This window comes from Chenopodium quinoa, unplaced genomic scaffold, assembly GCF_001683475.1.
Source record: "Chenopodium quinoa cultivar QQ74 unplaced genomic scaffold, ASM168347v1, whole genome shotgun sequence".
NCBI lineage: Eukaryota > Viridiplantae > Streptophyta > Magnoliopsida > Caryophyllales > Amaranthaceae > Chenopodium > Chenopodium quinoa.
Genome location: NW_018745410.1, coordinates 7,314,844 through 7,342,824, shown reverse-complemented (window position 1 = coordinate 7,342,824; position 27,981 = coordinate 7,314,844). Strand labels below are relative to the sequence as shown.

At 38.4% G+C, this 27,981-nt stretch overlaps 1 protein-coding gene across 1 annotated transcript; it reads left to right on the top strand.

Moving 5' to 3' along the window:
- The first annotated feature begins 4,552 nt into the window (after positions 1-4,552).
- LOC110713291 lies at positions 4,553-5,056 on the top strand. Its single transcript, XM_021891750.1, has one exon. It carries the CDS (start codon positions 4,553-4,555, stop codon positions 5,054-5,056), a length of 504 nt encoding a protein of 167 aa, XP_021747442.1.
- Positions 5,057-27,981: the final 22,925 nt, after the last annotated feature.

Genomic DNA, 27,981 nt, shown 5'->3' with positions numbered 1-27,981 from the left:
CGGACGAGCAAAGAAATGGCTAAAGCAAGTAAAGCCTAACACTCTCACAACATGGAGGGAGGTTGTAAAGGCGTTCTTGAAGAGCTTTATCTCCGAAGAGAAGACCGCCAAAATGAGAAGGAAAATTGCATCATTTGAGCAAGAGCACGATGAAAGTCTTGGTGAAGCATGAGACAAATTCAAAGAGTTGGTGCAAGCATGTCCCCACCATGCGTACAATCAAGGGTTGCTCATGCGATTTTTCTACGACGAATTGGAGCCCATGTCAAGAGCCAATTTGGATGCGGGGGCGGGTGTTCAATTAATCAATATCCCTCAAAATCAAGTTTAAGCCACAATAGAGGAGGTAGCAAGGGAGGCCGAAGAAGAAACGCTCCAAAGAGAGGTGGTATTTACAAATTGGAGAAAGTTGATCAATTAAAACGTCAAATTGATCACCTAACAAAAGGGCTTTCCAAGTTGAACACGAGTGCGAATGCAAGTTCAAGTGGTGGAGCGAGCTCTTCTCAAGTTAATTCTTTCTCTTGTCAAAATTGTGGAGGAACAAACCATGATACATCCTATTGTGGAGGTTTAAGCCCCGAACATGTAGCGGCATACAACACAAGGCAAGAGGGATTTAGAGGAGGTGGCGGTGGAGTAGCTTGGAGATAACCACCACCCGGGTTTGTACCTCAACCTCAACAATGGAACCAACAAGCTCAACCTTCCTATAACTCCAACCCTCAATATCAAAATCTCCCTCCATCTCAACCCCAAAACCCAAGAGGAAGCTATCCAAGGAACAACCAATACAACAATCAAACCCAAGCACCTCAAAGAAACCATCAAGAACAAGCACCACAAGCGGAGCTAACTGAAACTCAACTCCTCCAAGCCATGCATGCGCAAATGCAATCTTTTGGGCAACAAATGCAAGAGATAAGATCTCACAATAAGATGGTTGATTCACAACTAGCTCAATTGGCCGAGAGAACTCCTTTCAATTCACCATCCACTCTACCCGGACAACCACAACCTAACCCATCTCACAATCCAAAACCCTAATACATGCAAGGCGATCACATTGAGGTCGGGAACTTCCTATGAAGGACCAAATAAAGGGGATAGTGAGGAAAAGAAGGGAGGAGAGGAGAGTGTGAATGAAAACAAGGGAGGTGAGAAAGAAAAAGATGATGAGATAGAAGGAGGTTCGGAGAAGAAGAAGCTTGACAATGAGAAGACAACTTCAATTCCTAGTTAGGCTAGGAATCTTGATGGACCGGTTCCTTTTCCCGGTCGGCTTACGGAGAGGAAGTTGAATGACAAGTTCACAAAATTTCTTAGTGTCATGAAGAATTAGCATATCAACCTCCCTTTTCTTGAAGTTGTGATACAAATGCCATCTTACTCCAAGTTCCTCAAGGATATTCTCACCAACAAGAGGAAGCTCAATGATGAGCTTATCACACTTCAACATCAAGTGAGTGCTCTTGTCCAACATAAGATGCCCAAGAAGGAAAAAGACCTAGGAAGTTTCACTTTGCCGGTGAAAATTGGGAACATGGAAGCTAGGGGCGCCTTAGCCGATCTTGGAGCAAGTATTAGTTTAATCCCCCTATCCATTGCTCAAAAAATCAATATTGAGATGATCCCTACAAGAAAGACAATTCAATTGGCCAATTGATCGGTAAAATTACCTTGTGGAGAGCTTGAGGATGTTCCAATTCAAGTGGGACACATCTACGTGCCTTGTGACTTTGTAGTGATGGATATGGAGGAAGATGTTAACACTCCTTTGATTTTGGGACGTGAAGCTCTTTAAACTTTGGGGGCGGTCATCAATTGCAAGAACAATACCATCACATGTGAGGTGGCCGATGAAAAGATTGTCTTTAAGTTTTCTAAGTTGCTCAAGACCCCCATGGTTGAAAAATGCTATAGAGTTGATGTTGTGAATGAGGAGCTAGATCGCTTGGGGAGGGTCATGATGAGGCCTCAAGATCCAATGATAGAAGCCCTGACATGAAAAGAAGAGTTCCACTCTCAAGAGGCTAAAGAATTTGTCATGGCAATGGAGGAATCCTCAAAGGAGGAAGTTGAACAACAAGTTGAGACCTAGCTTGAGTCCAAGGAGGAGAAATTAGAGGAGAGTTCCAAGCCTCCTCCCAAGGTAGAAATCAAGCCCCTTGCCCCTTCTTTGAAATATTCTTTTCTTGATAAAGAGGGAAAATACCCTATTATTGTCAATGCTACCCTAGATGGTCTTAATTTGGAAAAACTTCTTGATGTTCTTAGAAAATATAGTGATGTGATAGGGTATAGCATCGATGATATTAAAGGTATTAGCCCTTCTTTATGCATGCATCGTATTCATCCTGAAGATGATCATTCCACCTCCATTGAACCTCAAAGAAGGTTGAACCCCAACCTTCAAGAGGTTGTGAATAAAGAAATTTTGAAACTACATGAGGCGGGCATCATCTATGCTATTTCCGATAGCAAATGGGTTAGCCCGGTTCATGTAGTTCCAAAGAAGGGTAGGATGACCATAATCAAGGATGAAAAGGGAGAGGCAATCTCCACCCGGACGGTGACCGGGTGGAGAATGTGCATTGAATATAGGAGATTGAACAAAAACACCAAGAAAGATCATTTTCCTCTCCCTTTCATGGACCCAATGCTTGAAAGGCTTTTTAACCATGCTTTCTTTTGTTTCTTGGATGGGTATTTCGGATTTTTCAAAATCCCTATCCATTCAAGTGATCAAGAGAAAACTACTTTCACATGTCCATATGGGAAATTTGCATACCGAAGAATGCCATTCAGATTATGCAATGCTCCCTCTACTTTTCAAAGATGCATGACTTCCATTTTCTCTGAGATGCTTGAAAAAGAAATTGAGGATTTCATGGAAAATTTTAGTGTTGGTGGCTCGTCTTTTGACACTTGTATTTTTAACCTAAAAAAGTTTTGAAAGGTGTCAAGAGATGAGTTTGGTTTTAAATTGGGAAAAGTGCCATTTTATGGTTGAGGAGGGCATTGTCCTCGGCCATAAAGTTTCAAAAATGGCATTGAGGTTGATCCGGCCAAGGTTTCGTTGATTGAAAAGTTGCCCCCTCCTACTTCCATCACGGGGGTACGGGCTTTTCTTGGGCATGCCGGTTTTTACCGGAGGTTTGTCAAAGATTTTTCTTCAATCGCAATACCCTTGACCGAATTACTCAAAAAAGAGGTTGTTTTTTACTTCAATGAGGCTTGCCTTGAGGCGTTTCGTAAGCTCAAGGAAGCTCTCATTTCTTCTCCCGTTGTGCAAGCTCCGGATTTGAGCTTGCCTTTTAAGCTAATGTGCGATGCTAGTGAATTTGCAGTAGGTGCCGTTCTTGATCAAAAGAAACAAGGAAAATCATGTGTCATCTACTACGCAAGTAGGACTCTAGATGAGGCTCAAAGGAATTACACAACAACGGCGAAAGAGATGTTAGCGGTAATGATTGCATTAGATAAGTTTCGCTCCTATGTCATATGCTCAAAAGTTATCGTGTACACGGATCACATTGCGGTGCGGTATCTCATGACCAAGAAAGAAGCAAAGCCTCGCTTGATCCGTTTGGTTCTCTCTCTCCAAGATTTTCACATGGAAATGAGGGACAAGAAGGGAGCGGAGAACTATGTAGCGGATCATTTGTCTAAGCTACCATTTGAGAACAGGGAGGATGTACCGATAAATGATGAGATAGGATTCGAGGCTCTCATGGCTTTGGTGTAAACTTCTACCCCTTGGTACGCGGATATAGCCAACTATCTTGTGTGTGGAGTTGTTCCCCCGGAGTACTCTGCTCAACAAAATAAGAAGTTTTTCAAGGAAGTGAGAAGGTATTTTTGGAATGACCCATACCAATTCAAGAAATGTGGAGATGGCCTTTATCGGAAGTAAGTTCCAGATCATGAAATTCAAGGTGTTCTTTAGCATTGCCACTCACTACCATGTGGAGGACATGGTGGTGTTGACAAAACAGTGGCAAAAATCTCTCAATCTTTATTGTGGTGGCCGACGATGCATAGAGACGCCCTCTAATTCGTTGCGCAATGTGATAGATGTCAAAGAAGCGGAGTCATTACCAAGATGGACGAAATGCCCCGACAAAGTGTTTTAGAAGTTGAACCCTTCGATGTTTGGGGGGTGGATTTTATGGGGCCTTTTGTTTCTTCTTGTGGGAATCTATATATATTGGTAGTGGTCGATTATGTGACAAAATGGATTGAAGCCATACCCTCACCTACCAATGATCACAAGGTTGTGCTTAAGCTCCTAAAGAAGATCATCTTGCCTAGGTTTGGAGTTCCGAGGGTGCTAATTAGTGATGGAGGCTCCCAATTCGCCAAAAAGAAATTTGAAGCACTTCTCAAGAGATATGGGGTTCATCGCAAGGTTGGATTACCTTACCACCCTCAAAGTCAAGGACAAGTGGAGGTCTCGAATCGTGAAATCAAAAATCTTCTTGAAAGGATGGTGAACAAATAAAGGAAAGATTGGTCTCTCAAACTTGATGACACTCTATGGGCTCTTTGGATGGCATACAAGACTCCAATCGGCATAAGCCCCTATAGGTTGGTCTATGGAAAGGCTTGTCCCTTGCCAGTTGCGTTAGAATACAAGGCTTGGCGGGCCATCAAAGAGCTCAATATGGATTTATCGTTGGCCGGTGAGAAGAGATTGCTTAAGCTCAATGAACTTAAAGAGCTTAGATATGATGCTTATGAGAGCTCAAGGTTATATAAGGAGAAGACCAAAAAGTGGCATGACCAACATATTCGAAACAAGAACTTTAAGGTTGGAGACAAGCTTTTGCTTTTCAACTCAAGGCTTCGTTTATTTCCAGGTAAACCCAAATCAAAGTGGTCGGATCATTTTGTGATATCAAAGACTACTCCTTATGGCTCCTTTGAGTTAGATGTGGATGGTAACAAGTTTATGGTTAATGGTCATCGTTTAAAGCATTACTTTTGCAAGAAAGAAGTTGGTATCATCGAATGTATATTGCTTGATCCTTGGGATCCCAAGTCTCCCACTTGAAGAATTTTTCTCATGGTCAAGCTAGTTACCTCATAAAGAAGCGCTTCTCGGGAGGCAACCCGTGTTTCTAACTCCTTTCCATACTTTTTTTAGAATATTCCGATTTCACTTTCTCCTTTTTAAATTTGAATTTGAATTTGATTTTTTATTTTTTACCTTTTTGGTTGATAGGTGTTTGGATGATGAAGGAACAAGGATTTTCTATTTAAAAGATGTGAGGATAAATCTAATTTTACTCTGTGCGACCCTGTGCGCGACATCTGTGCGGGCGCGCAGTGTGATATGTGCAGGCGCGTAGGCATTGTCAGAAACCGCACAGATTTATTCACAAATTGGAGCTCGAGGCAGAAAGTTTGCGCGACTTGTTGTGCGACCTATGTGCGGGCGCGCGTTCATTGTCAGAACCCGCACAGATTTAATAAAACTTTGAGATTCAAGACAGAGAGTTTGTGCGACCCTGTGCGCGACTCTTGTGCGGGCCTGCAGCTCATCTGTGCAGGCGCGCAGCTCACCTGTGCGGGCGCGCAGAGCTAGGAAAATCGGGTTTAACCCTCTTCTTCCCGATTTCATTCTCATATTTTCGAAACTCAATTTTCATGCTCTCTTCTCTCTCCTCACAAACCCAAACCCTAACCTTCAAATTTCACCCATTTCTCACAAATTCCATTGATTTTCTTTCAAATCCATCAAAAACTTTCACTCTACTCACAAATTCACCCACTTTCTCTCTCCAAAATACCCAAAAATCATCCATTTTCATGGTTTGCAAGCTTAATTTAAGGGGGTGTTCATGGAGGCTTCTAGTGGTGTTCAAGCTTCTACAAAGTGGTATAACTCTAAATTTTGCTATTTTATTACTTAATTTCACTTGTTTATGAAAAAATTTTAGTTATTAAACATGAATTAGCTTGAGTGAATTGCATGTGATTTTGGTTTTCTTTGTGAAGGATTTGTTAGTTATTAGTGTGAAATTTAGTTATTATGGGGACATTGTTGTTAATACTATTGTTTTGGAAGCCATTTTCATGAAATTAAGTTGAGAAATTTGGTATTAGTATTGTTGATAATGCAACTACTTTCATGAGAATTTCTTGTTATCATAATGTGTTTTGATTGACTGCTTTATTGTTGATTCTTGTTGTCTTGGGCGTTGTATTTGTGTGATTAGTTGTTAGCACTAACCCATTTGCAGATCATTAAGACTTGGGTTGTTGTTGTTGTTTTCTAATTGTTGGTTGAGTTCGAAGGTAGTTCTCCTTTTGGTTGGGTTATTTGTGTTACTTGAACATATTGAGCATAAAGAAAGAGCAGAAAGGAGCCCAGGTTAAGGGTTGAAGAACCGAGTACCCAACAAACTTAAGCTCAAGGACCTAATGTTCCCCCTAGATTGAGATTCTCGAACAAGGTCCATACTACGTTCTTCAACGACCATCACGAATGAAAGTTAAATCCCTCCAGGCACTATGATCAACGCTCCATGAGAGCTTTGGGGATTGACGACGATATAAGGTAGCTCCTTGACAACTTGGGGATGAGTGAGTTCATCAAACATCAATACCAAACTTAAAGCCCACCTTCGAATTCTTGGCCTCTTTTGATAAGGAGCCTCTAGGGAACGACTTTCAAATTTCCTTCCAACTATTCAACAACCAGCACACTATGACTCTTATTGATCTAAATGTATTGTTGGATTTGAACCCCGAGGCGGACCTCCTAGACCCTTCATTGAGCCTGTTTCCCGAGTACGATGAATTTAGATGGTGGCAAACGATTACCGACTTTGACGAGTTCAACATGAGGTATTCGGTGGCCAACCATATTATCCACCCTGTGCTCCGTATTGTACACCGGATTCTGGGGTTTTCAGTGTTTAGCAAGCAGGACTTGAGCAAGCTCTCGCATGTGGATCTATTTACTTTGTGGGTTGCCACTAGGGAGGAATTGAAAGGGTGGCTCAATATGGGATACTGGTTCGTCTTGTGCTGCGAGGCAATCAAGTCGGGCCAAAAGACAGGAGAAATTTCCCTCAGTGGGATGATTACAAGGATTTCCAAGAAGCTCAACTATGAACGCTTCTTCCCCTCGTGCACTCAAGTTGGGGCCGATAAAGAACTATTCATCGACATACAACAGATGAGAAGGTCGGGGTTCCTCAATGGAACTTCAGATGCCAACAATTTTCATGCCTAGATAGTTGACTGAGAGCACCATTGTATCTTGTCATACCCCATCCGTACATCCCTGCAGCGGAACGCAAGGAATGTGTGGAAGATTCCGCGAGATAATGGTGTGCTACCCACTGCTCTTGGTGGCGTAAGGAATATGGAAGTCGGCCCACAACACCACCAACAACAACATCAACAGCAACAACAACAACAGCAGCAGCAACAACAACAACAACAACAACATCATCAGCAATAGCAACATCATCAAGGCATGAGTAGCCTTGAACAACAAATGATGAGCATGCAACTTGGCATGCAGAGCATAATGGAGAACCAACAGGGTATGTTTATGCAAACCCAAGCTCTTTTGGTGCGGCCGTGGATAGGGGTGAGGTCACCCCCTGGTAAACTACCCCTATTGGCCACCCCAACAAGGCCCGGTCCCTGGGTGGCAGGGATCACAACCTACTTTGCCCTATTGGCAAGGGTCCTCGGGGGAGCGATTTTCGGGGTGACCCTAACTATACATATGTCGACCCTACCCACCCTTCCCCTCTTTAGCTTCCCGCCCCTTTCGACCCATTGCCTCAATGGCAACAAGACCTCTTCCGAGGTCACTATAGTTGGCCTCCGGGTTACTCCGGTTGTTGGGACTCATACGACATCCCTCCGGATGGTTTCTCTTACGACACCGAGGATGAGGGAGATGATGACAAAGACGGCCCTAGTGGCCACTATCCCCCCTTGTTCTTTATTTCTCCCCTTTGTCCCCTCCCAATGTTTTTAATTTGGTGCACCGCGGACGGTGCATTGTTTTTGTGTGGGGGGTGTATAAGAGACAAAGGGATGTTTTTTTTATAGTGTAGGGGAAGGCTTGTCATCTTGCTAGTGTGGGGGGGATTTCATTGTAGGTGATAGAGCTCTCATGGTTCGGTTGGCTTTATCATGTTTTGATGTTGATTTATCTGCTTGATTGTGATGATTATGTCCCTGGGTGATTCTGAGAAGTTTTTGCTAATGAATTTTCAAGTGTTTGTTTAGGTGATGGCGCTCCCATGAGGAAAAATCCAAACTCCCGATAGTCAAAACTTTCCTTAATCCAAATTTCGTTTAGTTTATTTTATTTTATTTCTATTTATTCATTTTGTTTAAATTCTTAGTTTCTTTCTTTGATTTTTAACTTTTTTATTTTATTTTTGTTTCATCTTAGTCGTTTCTTTCATTTTGGCTCATTTTTTAAAGCTTGGAAATGGAGATAAAGGAAGTCAAAGGGAAATTCGAGGCCCCCTCGGTGAGATTGCATAATTATCTTGTCTTCATTTTAAGCGGCATTTGGTTAGACCTTTCCTCTCTTTTATTTTCTTTTTCCTTGGGTGTTTAGCTTAGTTTTAGCTTAGGAAGAAGTTGAATGGTTCGAGTATGTTTGCTTTTGGTTCTATGGAACCTGGGATCGTTAATGTTGTTATCGAACGATCACTTGTATGACGATTGGGATTTAATTAAACTATATGCCTCGTATGTGAACCTTTTTTATTTCTTCCTTTTTCTTTTGTTTTGTTTTCCCCTTTTTTGTGTTACAAGCATAATTATAACAATTTGAAATGATTTTTTATGTGTAATTTGCTCACTCTTTTGGATTGGTTTACCTCGATGTGTCTTTGAATGGTTATCTTCCTAGTTGATGAGGATTTGCATGGTCTGAGAATGCTTTGGGTTGAGTTAGACACATTGTAAGCTAAGGTAGCCCGGTTTAGAACTTTTGAGGACGTTTGAACCCCTAGTTCACGGGAAAGTGGCAAGATGGTGTTTCTCTCTATGGTGGATAGGATTCCCTTGGTTTGTATTTGCTATATTTCTTATACCGTGTGAGCGTCATTTGTTCTAGCCTTCATCGTTCTTGTGAGCGGCACTTAGGATCCTTAACTATGCATGTCCTAATTTTTGTGTTGGCGTCTAGAGGAGGAAGAGGGCATTTCATCTCATTTTTCTTTGTTTTCTTTGTGTTTTGTTACAAATTTGGTTTTCATTTTTACATTCACCCTCTTGCTAACCAATTTGAGCCTTATTTCCCCTTTCTTGACTTAGCTATATTACAAACCTATCGGCCTATGTTCTACCAACCCTTGTAGTTAGTGAAGCATTGGCTTTTGATGCTCGAGTTTCATAATGTTGAAATTGAGTAAGAAAGTTGTGTAATTTGATTCAAATAAGGTTTTGAAAGGTTATTCATGAAAAGAGTACTCAAAAAGGCTTGGCAAGAAAGTTGAAATTCATGAAAACCAAGCAAAAAAACAAAAAAAATTGAAGTCATGTGGTGTGGTTTGTTTTGAAAGGTTGTAAGTTTGAAGAATAGGTTCAATTGATAGGATGTTCTTGAGAGATGGCCACTCTTACGCTTCAATTAGGAATTGCAACCAAAATTTTCAAATTTTTTCCCAACCATAACCCCTAGCCATGACATTACAACCCTACTTAAGACCCTTGAATTCTAGAGGGGCGTGGTCAAAAAACGGTGGAGGGAGATATATTTCAAACCTATGGAGAGAGTATGCATAGTTGAGATGTCGGGATGACCTTATGACTCCACATAAAATTTTCTTTTTTCGGTTCCCTCGAGGAATCATGAGGAGCTAGCTAGGGGATGAATTAAAGCTAGTAGAGAGAACGCGGACAGACTTGGTTAGGGCTAGGGCGGAGAATGAAATCATTAGTTTTCTACGCTTAGCTTAGGTTTGTCTTTTTCAACTTTGTGCATCTTGGAACGTGTTTTCCCTCTTTGAATTGAGAAAGATAAGTTTTCTTTGGTGCATTTATTTGCAAATGAGTCCAAATTGCGCATTCCATTACCTTGAGGTTTAATTGGTTTTGCGAAAACCTTGTCAAGTTATGTTTGTTGTGTTTGTCTCTTTATTCCGGTTTTCCTTTCTTGAGGACAAGCAAGAGACAAGTGTTGGGGATTTTGATGAGTGGAATTTATGCCACTCTTTTATCCTTTTTCTCTAAGGATTCTCCCCTCATTTGCACTTGTTTAGCCCTTTTTCTAAGCATTTTTACTTAGTTTTGCTTCCTCTTTTCTTTTCTCCCTTATCTTCCCTTCTCTTAGTCTTCTCGCTTTGTTTTTATTAGGATTTCCATGCTTTGGTTTTGTAGGTATTATGTGCCGAAAGAAAGAGGATATCAAGAAGCCAAGCTAACTGTTGTGTGCGAGGTGCTGTGCGGCTTCTGTGCGGGCGCGCATGATAGGATGTGCGGGCGCGCAACCCTATCAGAACCCGCACAACCAAACTGAAGAAACAGAGCCTAACCAGAGAGTTTGCGCGACTTGCTGTGTGTCATATGTGCGGGCGCACACAAATGATGCGCGGGCGCGCAGGCCTACTGTGCGGGCGCCTTTATTTTCCATGTACCCTCAAAGTTGTGGCCGCGCACTACGCTGAAAGGGCGCACACACCTGCTGCGCGGGCACGCATGTGTCGTGTGCGCTCGCACGTCTAGGTTTCCGATTTATTTGCGCCTTGTCCAAGTCTCTTTCTTTTGGGGGGAACCACATATATATAGACGGGACTCTTTGTAATAGAAAACACTGAGTAATAATTCTATAGAATATTAGCCTAATCTAGAGAGAGAAAATAGATTGTTATTCAAGCTTCCTTTATTGTATTCAACTTTGCTCAAGTTTTAATCTTACATCAATCAAGCAAGTATCCAAGTTTTCATCTTTCTTTAATCCTTTCTTTAGTAATCTCTTCTCCTTTCCTTTAATATTATTTATTTGTTTTATTGTTACTTATTTTTGTCAATCTTATTAGTTTATCTAGTTATTATTGATTTCAATCATGTTTTGTCTTGTGTTTCTTGAGTTTATTTCTAGTTTTGATATTATGTTTAATCTCCCTTTTCTAGGATAAACTTTTAGCTAGGGGAAGGGGGTGGAAGATATGATTTGATATTGGATGAATGATGATGTTTGGATTGAACTTATTCCATATATTGATTTGGAATTAGCGTGCCTCCCTAGTGGTTCGACCGTTTACTTGCTACTAACTAGTTTAGTGTAGGTTTAGGTATTATAAATGATTAATTTGGTTAGGGTAGTAGCGTAACGACCTAATTACCCGTGATCAATGCTCCATCTACCTGATTGAACGCTCTGTGCAACAAAGGGTACATCCGAGAATGTTGAATTCACCAAACCATGGAAGTTAGTTTTTAACTCGCGGTGTCCCATCCACTCGCGCCAACCCTTCACGGTTAGGCTTATGCGTGGTGCATGTGGACAATTAACCATGGACCCTCTTTGACTAACCCATATCTCGAACTTTAGAGAATTAGAGCCATGGTTAGGTTGCAAACTCATTACATCATATTGTGACTACTTGACTACTTGTGCATTCTTTGCTTGTGCAAACTCTACGTGTTTTTCCTAACCGTTTGTTTGACTTGTGATTAAGCCTAAATAAACTAATTAAAGGAAAAAGGACTTTGTTTATTTAATTAATTAATTAATTTGAGCTAATAAATATGTCTAAAATCGAGTCACTGTTCCTTTAAGTCAACCCGGATTTTTATTCCCGTATACTGCACAAGCGTCAATTTGTTTTGGTCATAGCCAGATTCTAGTAATAGTTATGAGTCGTACAGCCTATGGATATGTAGCCCGTAGTTTTATCTTTAATTTGGAGTTGGTTTTATCCTAATAAGAGTCATAAATCAAAAGTTATGACTAAAATACCACAGCCTGTCCAGTTTAATGCATATACGTGAAGTCTTAACTTAGTCTTTGCTTGAGTCTAGTCTCATAGTCTAGTTACATAGTATAGTCACATAGTCTAGCCACATGGTCATGACACGAGTCTTAACATGTCACCTAAACACTTTGAGTATATATCACCATGACCATGTCTTAGGTTTATGCAATAGTCGGTTTTTTCCGTCATTTGAGTTGGGGGAACATTCTATTCCTAATTTTTTCATATCTCTCCATCTACATCATCTTTCCATTCTCTACATGCTTTCTCCATATCACAACCTTCATTATTCCTACCTTCTTCCACCAAGTATGTTGAATTGAGTTTGAGTCATGTGATTGACAAAAAAAAATATTAAAAAAAAATAAGAGTGATGATAAAGAAAACGACACAAGACAAGAGGCGAGCTTCAACGACAAGATTTCGTGACCTCCTTTTTTTTATTTTCTTATATTTACCCTTTCCCCAATAAGTCTAGCATAGGCACCTTTTTATTCTATATAGATTAATTTTGTAGGATCATTATTTCTTCTCCTTTAATAAAAATGAGCATTTTATTTTCTTGTATATGATCATTTCATTTCATTTCATTTCATTGCATTTAAAAAAAATTAAAAAAAAAATCTATGTCAAACTAAGAACAAGGTATACCAATGATTTGAGGCACCCCTTGTAGCCACATCATATTACCTTTCACACTTCAAATATACAATCCTTTTTTGATAAACCACTTTGAGCCTCGTCTAACGATAAACCTTTCTTCTCTAACCCATATCTACCTAACCTTGGGATGAGATGGTTGTAACTTATGCAATCTCAAAAGCTTAAGTGTTTTCAAAAGATAAAAATAAATAAAATAAGCAAAAAATAAATAAAAGTTTACAAAAGGGCGAGTGTTCCAATGTCTTTGATATGAACATGTCTTTGATATGAACACGTCTCAGATTACGTATTTTATCGAGTGCTCGGTACCGTGCCTGAGAAACATGAATGTCAAGTGAGTGATAGACCGCATGATCGAGATTGCCCACACTTATAAAAATAAAATAAATGCTAAAGCAAAAAGAAATAAAAAAGAGTGAGAAACCTCAAGCATAAAAAAATAAAGATTTAAAAGCAAGATTGCACACCTTGGGGGAATATCAAGGGTCATGAGCCTTTATCCCTTTCTTCTCTAACCTTTAGCCTAACCACGTTACAACCCTTAAAAATACCTTTTTGAGGTATACACATACTTGTGCGAGGTTCGGCTAGAGCTACGTTCGGCCTGATTCCTAAGGGATACGTAGGCAACCTCACATCGAGGTGCGGCCGTAAAAAACATGCATTCATATTCACATTCACACACCATGATCATATCAATGGATCTCCAATTCTCATCCCTATTCATGTAGATCTAGACTTTGGGGCTTGATCCTTACATCATTAGCTTACCTAGCCTAAGAGTCACCATAATTTGACTCTTCTAAAAATAATATCTTTCCACACACTTAGCTCTTGCGGCCTAACTTTAGCGTCACTATCACACACTGCACAAATACATGACCAAATAGTCTTTCCCTTAGGAACCCTTTGTCATGAAATCTTAACATAACGCTGAATCATGCCTTGTCATGTCAAAATCACTCATCAATCATAATTGTCATTGCATCACGAAGTACGAAGTGCTTAGCCTCCGTGCCTAAGTTACCCAAATACTTTCATCATTGAGTCAACCATTGAGATAGCCTAGGATGAATTAATCCTTGCACCTTGACAGATAGTATTAAACAACATTTGACTAACCTCATTCAGCATGCAACTTCAAAAACTTCGCTTCTTTCTTTTTTCGCGTCTTTCTTTTTCGGGAGAAAGTCGGTACCCTCCACAAAAATAACGAAATTTTTTTGCTTTTTTGCATTTTTGAGTCCCACAATCACAATACATTGCACACACAATTCATGTACACGTTGAGTCATGTCATAATATCACCTTGATTTGAGTCTAACACATGTGTCAAACACTTCTAGGCGAGTCAACCTCGAGTCAATCACAGCGAGTCAAGTTCATACCTTGAGTTACGACAAGTCAATGAGTCAAGCAACATAAGTCTTAGGTCAACCCTAAAGAAAGATAAGCAATGTCCTATAGTCAAAGATTAAATGCAGGTGCATCCCAGCAAGCAAGAACATTCCCGGATTTTTTCAAAAAAAACAGCGAAAATGATACATGAGATTCTTCCAAGTTGAGAGGAGTTTGAGCAAAATTACATATATCAGTAAATTAGAGATGAAGAGCTTTAATTTACAAAAGATTTGAGCGGATTTGGTTGAAAGGAAACGACCAAGTTCAAAGTTCAAAGCGAAACCGAGCAACAGCGGCAGCAAGAGCATAATAGGGAAGACCCGACTCAAGCGCCAGACAACAACATCTGGCGTTTAGCAACAGATTTCAGCGCCTGGCGCTACATCTCAGTGTCTGGTGATAGAGCCAATTCTTGGCGCCAGTGATATTTCAGCAGCGACAGAGCTTGAAGCCTCTCAGAACGGTTATTTTGACTTCAGACAGCAATTTTGGGTTCCTTGGTACGCCAGTTAGTCCCTATAAGAAATTTGACATAATTAGTAGTCGGCTCGATTACAATCGTAGTAAGTGATTGACCTGATAAAAAATCGTCTCACTTAGCTTAAGCGCCTAAGCATTGGCTCATTACAAGCACCAATGTATCGGTTTAAAAGCAAGCACTTAAACGAGAATATTTCCAAATATGGATTGTCGCGCATTCTTCTTAAACGACAATATTTCCAAATACGGATTGTCGCGCATTCTACTTAAACGACAATATTTCCAAATACGGATTGTCGCGCATTCTTCTTAAACGACAATATATCAAAATATGGATTGTCGCGCATTCTTCTTAAACGAGAATATTTCCAAATATGGATTGTCGCGTATTCTTCTCAAACGACAATTTTTCCGAAAATTGGATTGTCATCCCCAACTGACAATATTTCCAAATATAGATATTCGTGCATCTTCTTCAACGACAATTTTTTCAAGATTGGATTGTCATCACTGGCAAAGTTTCCAAGCATTGGATTGTCGTGCTCCTTCTCTGTTTAGCAATTTCGGATTGTCATCTCTGGCAAGTTTTCCGAGATTGGATTGTCATATACCCAATTCCCTATGGCAAAATTTCCCAAAGGATTGTCGTAGATCTCTATTCATCATAATTTTCGACAAAGGTTCCTCAAACGTGGATTGTCATTCATTTCAGTAAGTGGCAAATTTTCTCGAAGTGGATTGTCGATTGACTCTTTTCTGGCAAATGTTCCAAGACGCGGATTGTCAATTGTGGCAATATTTTCCTAAAAGGATTATTGCATAGCGTTGGAAAATTTCCAAAGTGGATTGCTTTCAAGAGTTATATTCCAAAATGTGGATTGTCGATCGTAGCAAAATTCTTATGACATATTGTTACGAAGCATTGGCAACTTTTCCCAAAAATTGGATTTTGGCAAATTTTCCGAGATACGGATTGTCGCTTCATCGTGGCAACATTTCCAAGGATGGATGTTACAGAGTATTGAAAAATTTCCCTAAACCGGATTGTCATACATCACACAAGAGTTGTGTTGGCAACTATTCCCAAAGAAAAGAGGATTGTCATCACAGCAAAAGCACCGACATAATGGCTCACAAGCATCAAATGCGCCGACGTACTGGCATAGCAGAAGCAAAGTTCAAGCGAGCTTTAAAGATCGACAAGCGTTGATCTTCAAAAGTTTTCTTCGGAATATTATTGGAACAAAAAACTGGAGATGATTTCAAGCGAAGTTGTCTTCAATCGTGTTCCCTAGATTGTGGAAGGTTATCACGACAAATACAACACCAATGCAACAGCAGAAAATCGGTTACCTCTAGAGACGTGTGTTCGACGGTGCAAGATACGCATTTCTAAACTCTCTTATCTTTTTAACTAACGCTAGTTTGCAGGTATCGGTGTTAAAAGAATGATTTAGGATCTCTGAACGTTTTGAGTCATTCTCCGTACCTATCGATACTTTGACTTTTGTTTTCAAAACTTGCGTTTCTCTAAACTCAGTCAAAGTGGGGGCTTCTGTACACACCCATTTGTATCTTCCCAAACCAAACCCAGTGATGAGTACCTTTCACGTCGAATCATAATCGAATGAAGTGAAAGTGTGGAAGGTTTAGAGCTGCGGATAGTTTTAATTTCTTTTCTCTTCTCTCTGTTTTTGAAAACCTATTTTAAGAAAACATCCAATCCAGTTTTGTTAGTCCATGATATGGGTCCAATAGTAGTGTAGTTGGATAGGGTTTGAAAAGACCTTTCCAATGATATATTATGAGCCCAATTCCGATGAATATTGAGGAAGTTATGGCCAAATTACTGAAATAGGCCCGGTTTTAGCCTTATATGCGGCCCAATGATCTAGAGGACGGCCTAATATGCATTTATCATTCCTAATGGAATTAGGAATAGTTTTAGTCTTCTATATTCTTCTAGAAGGTTCTTTTCATTCTTAATTCAGTTAGCATTGATAAATTGACTTGTGTTGACTTTTTAGAGTTTTAATCAGAATAAAAGTGTTTTTGAGGAAAATACGATTTTATCCTACTGTACGAAAATTTCTATTTGATTTTAGTAAACGCGTCAATAATTAATTTAGCGCCAAATGCCAACATTAGCGTCTGACGCAAAGCTTAGCGCCTGGCCCTAGCGTTAGCCCCTGGCGCTAATGTCAGTGTCTGGTGTTAGCCTCATTTTGCTTGTCATAACTCTGTTTCCATTTTCTATCTTTTTGGCTGAGTTTCTTTATAAATAGCCTTCTAAAACCTCTGTTTTCATTCACCAACTCTCATCAAGAAATTCTTAATTTTTCTCTCTCTCTCTCTTTTCTAAACTAGCCTTTTCTCAAAACACAAAATTCCGCACTCACATGACCTAGATACACCTAGCCATATTCGAAGTTGCCTTCGCCCTAGACGTGAAAGGTTTTAATTTCTGAGGGTTTGGTCCCAAATCTTTATTTCAATTATATAATTTAATTGTTTATTATTTTCCTTGAAGTTACTAACGCGTGTATTTTGTTATTAGAAAGAGATACGAGGCATCCAAGTAAGTGCTTTAATTTCTTTATTGATATTATGATGTAGAAATCATGTTTTGGATGTTCCTAGTATCATGTTGTATCTTTCATTAGTATGATATTTAGGGTGATTTGCTTATATTAATTATGATTTATGCGATGCTTCCTATTCTCTTCTTTATATTCATGCTAGTATCATGTTAGGGTTAAAGCTTTGATTTTTATTATTTAGTGACATGCTAGGGTTTGTTATTAATCTTATTAGTTTCACGCCTAGGATCTTATTATTTTTTTTATATAATTGTTATAATTACAGTTTTGATTACTATTTATGATGATTATTATTATGTTACTTGATATTATATTTATTGTTATTGCTTGATCACACCTTTTGTGCATATTTAAAGGGAATTTGTACTTGTAATCATGCTTAATAAGATAATTAATAATCTTGTTTAGGGTTAATTATGATTATAATTCAAGTGATCGCCAATAATAGTTTTATTTGTGCATTAATTTTCAACCAACATAGATTAAACAGGTTTAGGGTAAACCTATTGATTGCATGTTAGTCAGAAAGAGCACATGAATACGATCAGAATAAAGTAGAGGCCTATTATTAGGCAGGTTCAATCTCTTTTAAGTAGGATTTGTAACTTCATCCCCGAACTACCATTCATGGTTCCAGACCTATTGGAGTTGACGATCACCTGTATCGTTAAGGGGTGTAACCTTCACCTCATGAACGGTTTACAAGTTCCTAAAACTTGTTGGCAACTCTTTTGCTCTATCTTCTTTCCCTTTGGACACCACCGTACTTTAGTGTATGATCACAGTGGGTTTCAAGTTAGGGGTAATGCTTGAAATATTCCCTACAGGATTTAAGAATTAAAGTTGGGGGATGAAGGTACAAATCCAATTTGAAAGAGAAAGAACCTTCCCTAATAATAGGCCTCTACTTTATTCTTCTCGTATTTCATATGCGCTTTTTGACTACCATGCAATCATTAGGTTAACCCTAAACCTGTTTAATCTATGTTGGTTGAAAATTAATAAACAAATAAATCTATTATTGGCGATCACTTGAATTATAATCAAATTAACCCTAACTAGATTATTAATTATCTTATTAAGCGTGATTACAAGTACCAATTCCCTTTAAACATGCACAAAAGGCGTGATCAAGCATTAGTGGAGGTCTTAATCCGTGCTTGTGGACCAAGTAGAGGAATCACATTAGAGGTTCTTTGTCTCCCTTGTTCTTGCTCTATTGCTAGTGGAATCACGCTTCAAAGGTATTATTCTTACTCTTTATGTGTTATGCATGAGATCCTTGGTTAGGTGCTATATGAATATGATTCATGATTTTTCCGCTGCGTAGTACCTATATTTCCCTACAGTGGTATCAGTTAGCCTCTTGCAATTACATATATTGAGTATTAAACCTTTGTTATTCCACAATTTTAATTCAATTAGGAGGGAGAATAATTTAATTATGGGTCAATTATTATATTAAATGTGATTTAACAATATAGAATCATTAAAGTTGTTTAATTTGCTCCATATTAGCCCTAAATTGATCCAAAAAGCCCTATTATTTTCAAAAAAATTCGAACCCCCCCCCCCCGTAATATTTCGAAAATTTCGAAATCAAGAACCCTAATTTATGAAATTTGTGTTTTTTATTTTGATTTAATTCGATAGTTTTATGTTTAAAGAATTTAATCTAATTGATTTCATGATAAATTATGAATTTTTCATGATCAACCTATTTAATTTAAAGGTTAAATTGAATTGGGATTAAATTCATGAAGAACCCTAATTTTAAAATTGAATATGATTTAATTTTAAAATTTGATGGAGCTTATTAATTTTAATTTTAATAAAAATATTTTGTTTTAAATTAAAATCAATAAAAAAAAAGGGGATTGAGGTGCGGCAGCCAAGGCTGGGTGGCGTAGCCGCGGCTGGGTGGCGCAGCCACGGCGACTGCCACACCGGTGGTGGTCTAGGAGGGAGGGTGGGCTGGGCAAGGGTTAGTCAAGGGGGCAACACAGCAGTGCACCACCCCGATGTGTGTGCTGCTGCTGCTGTCTGCGCGTCGCTGCAGGGGCAGCGAACACCGCAAGGTGTGTGGCCACTTTGGCCAGCTTCGGCTGGCCATACCACGGTGGTTGACGTGGGTTTTTAAAAAAAAATTGTTTTATTTTGAATAAAATCAGTTTTTCAAAATTAAAAAATAAAAAGATAAGTTTTGATTTTGAAAAGATAATCAACAAAGTTAAAGTTGTTAATTTTGTTATGATAGGATAATTATGGAGCAAAAGATTGTATTTGGTATTGATTAAATAATATGATTATCCCATAATTATTTTAGGATTTAATTGATTTAAAATATGTTATTGGAAAGTAATTAGGATAGAATTTCCTAAAAGATAGGATAATCATGGAATATAAATATGATTTATCTTCCATAATTAAAATAAGATTTGATTCTATCTCATACCTAAATTAAAATATATGATATTTTATAATTGGTTATGAATAATATATGATATTATCTAATTACAGTAATTAATTAAAATATTAGATATTTTAGGAGCCATGTTTCCTTTACTGTGAACATTCGATGTTGTAGTTTAGGAAAGCATGATGAGTGATTTATTATGTGGCATTTTATAATATATGATGTTATATATTGCTATATAGACTAGTATGGCCCATGGATTCTAAATACGATCTGCGCATCGTTTCGTATTCTTGTAATCTAAATACGGTCTGCGTACCGTTAAGTATTTTTGTAATTTATTTTATTTTATTTAAGTAGTAGATAGAATAGAATAGAATTACAGGTTGCAGTTAATCCAAGAATCCATAGAGTGGAGGCCCAAAGGAGCAAGATGGATGAGATCCATGAAGGTTCAAGTGGGAGCTTTTTGCTTTATTAGTTTTCTTAGGATTAAGGGGCTATACTATGTCATGTTTTATTTATGCATTAGTAGATTATGCATGTCAGATTTTATTTATGTTGATTGATGATGCGCTAGAGTTCACTAAATAATCACAACATAATGAATCTAGGTCCCAGTAATATTGAGGTTGCTTTTCCAATTAAAAACCCGATGAAACCTTTGATATTTATGGCAGGTCATGCCTCAGCTGGGTGTCATACTATATCTTAGGGGAATGGGGGTAAATCACGTTTTACAATTTTAATTGGTTATACTTAACAAGGTTACCTAAAGAGTTTAGAACCTTGAAGCTAAGGGTAATAATTAAACATGTGATGGGTAATTATTCAACCAAGAATTACAAAGAGTTGTAATCAGTAAAGAGTTTACTCACCTTGAAAATGCAATGTTTGATGGTAGGACCTTTGTCCGGTCAATTATTGCACAAATAAAGGATCTTGGAATCATTCTATTCAATAGGGATCAATTAAATTGAATGAATGTTTTAAAGTTACCAGTTTTATAATTGCTTATGGTAATTTAAAAGTTTATTAAACATAATTATTGAACTTTGCCTCGTTTGTTTTTGTTTGTAGATGAATAACTTATACGACAACACAATTTTACCAATGAAACTTAACCTAAGGCTGAATCTCAGAAACTTCAGGGAATGGGAAAAGGAGTTGAGAAATGTTCTCACAAGCCATGGGCTTGAATCTCGTTTATACATTCCTGTTGAGAGCAAATACACAGAAAAGTATGGAGCTGAAAGGCATGCTGAAACTGTTTCAGCTGCAGAGAAAATCAGAGAGCTCATTTTAGAATCTATTCCAACTTGTTGGAAAAGAAGATTTAGGCACTATGATCTAACCATATTGTACAAATGTCTTCGTGCCATATGTTGAGGTGGCATTGGAGCATTAGGAAGTGGAGGCATAAATGATCAAAATGTAAGAGAGGTCGTTAACTCGATCCCTCATATTTACTATTCCTGGACTGATAGTGTAAGGTATGAGGCTTACAATGTTCATTGTAAGATAATGGCTAAAAGACTCATGCCTGGTCAGTCAGTAAGGGCCCATGTAAGGGAATTGATTGAAATGTTTGATCAAATGGATGTCCTTGGGAAACCGATCGATGATGACTCTGCTCAAGATATTATTTTGTTCTCACTCCATGATGGTTTTAACATTGTCAAGATAACTCATAATGATGAGGGATCTTTGGTGACATTGATCAATCTGTTGCTTAACCTTGCTGAGGAGTTCTTGAAAAGGAGAGGAAGCAAATGCTTCTTTTGCGATAGTTGGCCATGCCATACACCAGGGTGTCCCCACTATACACCAATGAAAACGGAAGGTAAAGACGTACTTGATGTTTTCGTTGTAGAAATTAATCTTCCTTCATCTTCCACTTGGGTATTTGATACCGGATGTGGTGCTCATAATGTTAATAACCTGCAGGGCTTGAAAGAAAGAAAGAAGTTAGCAAAAGCGGAAGTAACGCTTCGAGTAGGAAATGGAGCTAAAGTTGCTGCACTTGCTATTGGAAGCTATCACTTAAGACTTCCCTCTGGACTTATTTTGGTGCTTAATAACTGTTATTATGTACCAACAATAACTAAAAACATTATTTCAGTTCCTGTTTTAGATTTTGAAGGATTTTCATTTGAAATAAGAGACAAGTGTTGTTTTATTTCAAAAGAAAGAATGTGATATGCTAACGCCAAATTAATTAATGGTTTGTATGTATTAGAATATACAACCCATGTCTACAATATTGATCATAAAAGGCAGAAATCAGATGGTTCAAACCCAATTTACCTATGACATTGTAGGCTTGGTCACATCAACTAAAAGTGTATCTAGAAATTACACAAGGATGGACTTCATTCTTCATTTAATTATGAATCATTTGAAAATTGTGAGTCATGCTTGCTTGGGAAAATGACTAAGTCACCCTTCATGGGTATAGGTGAAAGAGCTAGTGATCTTTTGGGCCTCATACATACGGATGTGTGTGGACCAATGAGTTTAAAAGCAAGGGATGGGTTTAACTACTTTATTACTTTTACTGATGATTTAAGTAGATATGGTTATGTCTACTTAATGAAGAACAAATCGGAATCCTTTGAAAAGTTCAAAGAATTCCAGAATGAGGTAAAAAACCAACTTGGCAAGACGATTAAAGTATTACGATCAGATCGTGGTGGTGAATATTTAACCCAAGAATTTGATTAATTGTGGAATACTTTCACAGTTAACTCCTCTAGGAACGCCACAGTTGAACGGTGTGTCAGAAAGGAGGAACAGGACTTTACTTGATATGGTGAGGTCCATGATGAGCTTTACTGATCTTCACATATCATTTTGGGGATATGCATTAAAAGCAGCTGCTAGAATACTAAACAGAAGCCCGTCCAAAGCAGTTGAAAAGACTCCATATGAGATGTGGAATGAAAGAGCTCCAAAGTTGTCTTTTCTCAAGATTTGGGGATGTGAAGCCTATGTCAAAACTTTTACAAGGTGATAAACTACAACCTAAATCAGACAAGTGTTTCTTTTTGGGTTATCCAAAAGAAATAAAAGGGTATTACTTCTACAATCGCGAAGATAACAAAGTGTTTGTTGCTCGTGATGGTGTCTTTCTAGAAAAGGAATTCCTGTCTAGAAAGCCAAGTGGGTGTAAAGTGGTTCTCGAAGAAATTTGAGACGAGCAACAAATGAATGTGGATAACACCACATCAGAGGCGAGGGCACATGAGTCGATTAATCATGCGTCGGAGCGAGCTAATTTGACTAGCGAGACTCCTATCGTCCCACTTGAACACAGTTCATGCGAAAATCTTCAAGGAGTTGGAGAGAATATTTCTATTGTTGCTCCTACCCCACGTAGGTCTGCCAGAATCAGAAACAAACAGTTTGTTGAAGTTTTGATAACTAAGGATTCTGAAATCTTCTTATTGGAGAATGAAGAACCTACAACCTACAAGCAAGCTTCGGCGAGCCCCAACTCAGATAAATGGCTTGAGGCCATGAAGTCCGAAATGGAATCAATGTCTGAAAATGAAGTGTGGACCCTAGTAGACTTGCCTGATGGGGTAATACCTATTGGTTGCAAATGGGTTTACAAAATTAAGGCAGACAAGGATGGAGATGCCTACATCCATAAAGCAAGACTGGTTGCGAAAGGATACAGACAGGTTCATGGTATTGACTATGATGAGACCTTTTCCCCAATAGCCATGCTTAAGTCCATTCGGATTCTCCTAGCGATTGCTGCATTTTTTTATTATGAAATTTGGCAGATGGATGTCAAAACTTCCTTCTTTAATGGGTTCTTGACGGTGGAAGTGTATATGACACAACCTGAGGGTTTGAGGATCCAGAAAATCCTAGTAAGGTATGCAACCTTCAGAAATTCATTTATGGATTGAAGGAAGCATCCAGGAGTTGGAATCTTCGTTTTGATGAAGCAATCAAACAGTTTGATTTTCTCAAAAGTGAAGAGGAACCTTGTGTATACAAGAAGTCTAGTGGGAGCAGCATAGTTTTCCTAGTTTTGTATGTAGATGACATACTATTCATGGGAAATGACATTCCAATGCTTGAGTCAGTCAAGGAATGGTTGAAGAGTTGTTTTTCAATGAAGGACTAGGGTAACGCCGAGTACATTTTGGGAATCAAGATCCATCGAGATAGGTCTCGAAGGATGATTGGACTAAGTCAAGAGACTTATATTGATAAGGTTCTTGACAGGTTTGAGATGACAAACTCCAAGAGAGGATTTCTCCCCATGTCTCATGGCATTACGGTCAGTATATCTCAATGCCCGGTTATGCTGGATGAGATGAGACATATGGCTATCACTCCTTATGCTTCTGCAATAGGATCGATAATGTATGCCATGATTTGTACGAGGCCGGATGTTGCATTTGCTCTAAGCATGTGTAGCAGGCTTCAGGCAAATCCAAGTGATGCACACTGGACAGCTGCCAAGAACATCCTTAAGTATTTGAGAAGAACGAAAGGAATGTTTCTAGTTTATGGTGGCGAAGATGAGTTGGTTGTCAAAGGTTATACGGATGCGAGTTTCCAAACAGACAGGGATGACTTTAGATCACAGTCTGGGTACATTTTTTGTCTGAATGGAGGAGCAGTGCGCTGAAAGAGTTCGAAGCAAAGCACTGTCGCAGACTCTACAACAGAATCAGAATATTTGGCTGCAGTTGAGGCAGCCAAAGAAGCAGTTTGGATAAAGAAATTCCTAACTGAGCTGGATATCGTACTAAGTGCTCAAAAAGGAATTGAATTGTATTATGACAACAATGGAACCATTGCTCAATCAAAGGAGCCTAGGTCACACTTCAAATCCAAACATGTTGAGAGGAAGTATCACCTCATTCGAGAAATCGTTAACAGAGGAGATGTGAAGATGTGCAAAGTTCATACGGATGAGAATATCGCTGATCCACTTATTAAACCCCTTTCACTACCTCCTAAGCATGAGAAACATGCTAGTGAAGCTGGATTGAAGCAAATGATGTAATTAGAAGTTGTATTTATTTTTGGAGAAAAATAAGTTACATAAGTAATACACTCATTTGCAGAATTTTTTTTAATCAGAAATTTTATTATTTCTCTTATTTAATGATGGTTTTCAATATTAAATAAAATTTCCAAAATAATTATGGATTGATGGGCTCATCGGGTTGATGACCTGGTGAATGAAACCCCACAGGTGAACAAAATCCATATATTATTTAAGTTCCTAGTTCATAATCATTAAATTGGACATAAATGATTTCTAATAATGGACTAGCATGTAAGATTGATTGGATAACGCAGTTTCATGGGCTATAGGAGCATAGTGAGGCTCGGTCAATCACATGGATATGCATGAATGATGCATCATCGAACTATAGACCTACTTTGAAGTTTAAGTATAGAGCTTCCGGATATACTAGTGGATTCCTTTGACATGAGTGGAACATTGATTTTATTCAATGGATGTTATGGATGTGGTACACTCAAACGTCTGCCCGCAATTGGAGATTATAAAGGGTGTTTCCCTGTTATTTCAGAAATTGAGTGGGAGCTATGGTTGCCACGAGATTAGATAGAGTCTATCTATTTAATTAGGAATGTGTCTTGGCCCCTTAAAGAGGGAGAATTCAGAAAATGCATGCTCGTGCTCAAATGGATTACATAGTAACCATTTGTTTTGTAATTCTCACTCAGTTTTCAAGAAAATATTTGTGGACTAATATGATCACGACATGGGATGCAATCATATTATTAAATCGACACACATTGACTTAAGGAATTTGAATATTGCGCACTTGTCTCAGACAAGTGGGAGATTGAAGAAGTTATGTCTTCGATAAGTGCAATAACTTGATATATCAAGGATCACTATTATGGAGATAATAAGTTCGTTCTCTTGTGGCGTCATCATCTGTTGCTAGACTATGAGAGATAATCTTTGGGCTAGTAAAATAGCCCAAAGCCATCTAGAATGGATCCTATGAGGTCACACACAAAGGTATTAGGTTAAGCATGTAAGAGGCCCATTATTGGGCCTTATGAGTATTTAACTGTTCATGAATACGATTGGGCTAGTGTAGTTTGATTGGGATTAGGAATTTGGCTTGGTCATGGACTCTTTACTTATGGATATGATTTATAAATAAGATCAATTCCTAGGGTTGTAAAATACAGGATTCATAATTAACTTACAGTGTTTTGTGAATCAAGGCAACCAAATCCCAAAACACTCATCTCCCTCTCTCTCTCTCACGGCACCCCTCTCCCCCCCTTGGACTTGCGGCCGTCCACCTCTTGTGGTGCTCGCGGTGGTTCGTGGTGGTTCGTGACTAGTTCGTTGCTCATACTTCTCCGTAGAAGGTCGATTGAAGAATTCGATCGCGACTAACTAGCATTAGTGAAGGTCTTAATCCGTGCCTGTGGACCAAGTAGAGGAATCACGTTTGAGGTTCTTTGTCTCCCTTGTTCTTGCTCGATTGCTAGTGGAATCACGCTTCAAAGGTATTATTCTTACTCTTTATGTGTTATGCATGAGATCCTTGGTTAGGTGCTATATGAAAACGATTCATGATTTTTCCGCTGCGTAGTACCTATATTTCCCTACACTCTAAAGTTTAGGATATAGGTTAGTCAAAGAGGGTCCATGGTTATGAGTCCGGATGCACCGCGTGGAAGCCTTACCATTGGAAGGGTTGGCGCATGTAAATGGGACCCTGCGATTTAAACTCGCTTCCATGGTTTGGTGAATTCAACATTCTCGGATGTACCCTTTGTTGCTCAGAGCGTTCAATCGGGTAAATGGAGCATGAATTCTCATAGGGTTATGTCCATATGTAGAACACATATAGGTTTAAAAAAAGAGAGAAAAACTCAATAAGGAAGTAGAATCGAGCTAACAGTGCTAGAACTAGTCAAAACAAGAAGGCATATATCTGGCTCAGTATTGGAAGAACACGGCACCAGACAACATAGTCTGTCGCTAGAAAATGGCTCCGTCGCTAGACGACAAAATTGTTGCCAAGCGACAAGGCCATTTTTCAGGCGACGAACGCTGCTTTTTAGACGCTATATCCTATATGCCTTAGCAACTTTCTGTGTTCTTAGAATTTTCCAGTTTTCGCAGTATTATTGTGATTTTAGTTGTGAAAGATATTTCTCAAATTTCCTACGTGTAAGAATTCTATGTTTTTGACTCATTACGGATGGTCTTTCAAATGAGAACCTTTTTTATACATATGACAATAATGTTAATCAAAATTACGCGCATGAAACACTTAGAACTTTTCGAGTCTAATCCACTCATTCTAAATAATTGCCAAAATAAATTTTAGGAATTAAAATAGAAATCCTCCCTAGTTTAGTCGCCAAAAAACTTTACGGAATACTTCAAGCATTACCCCAAACTTGAACCCCGTTGTGATCATACACTTAAGCATGGTGGCATCCAAAGGGAAGGAAGTTAGAGCAAAAGAGTCGCCAACAAGTTTTAGGAACTTGTAAACCGTTCAAAGGGTGAAGTTTACACCCCTTAACGACCCAAGAGATCGTTAACTACAATAGGTCAGGAACCAAGACTGGAAGTTCTAGAATGAAGGTACAAATCCAATCTAAAAGAGAAAGAACTCGCCCTAATAATAGACCTCTACTTTAATTTTCTCGTATTCATGTGTGCTTTCTGGCTAACATGCAATCAATAGATTTACACTAAACCTATTTATCTATATTGGTAGAATATTAATGCACAAATTAATCTATTATTGGTGATAACTTGAATTATAATCATATTAACCCTAAAAAAGATTATGAATTATCTTATGAAGCGTGATTACAAGTACAAATTCCCTTTAAACATGCATAAAAGGTGTGATCAAGCAATAACAATAAATATAAAATCGAGCAACATAATAATAGTCAAAATATATAATCATAATAATCAACATTTAAATAATCATGTTAACAACAAAGCATAATATTAATAGAAAAATCCTAGGCATGATACTAACAAGATTAATAGCAAACCCTAGCGTGTCACTAAGCAATAAAAATCAAAGCTTTAGCCCAAACATGATACTAACATGATATTAGGAAAGAAAATAGGAAGCATCATAGAATCATAATTGATATTATAAACTTATTCTTTACCTTAAACATGATACTAAGAAAAGCATCCTAACATTATTTCTATTTCATAATATGAATTAAACAATTGAAGTACATACTTCGATGCCTCGTACCTCTTTCTAATAACAAAATACACGCGTTAGTAACTTCAAGGAAAATAATAAAAATTAAACAATGAAATAAAATAATTGAAATAGAGATTTGGGACCAAACCCTCAGAAATATCAAACCTTTCACGTCTAGGGCGAACGCAACTTCGAACTTGGCTAGGTGTGTCTAGTTCTAATGTATGAGGAATTGT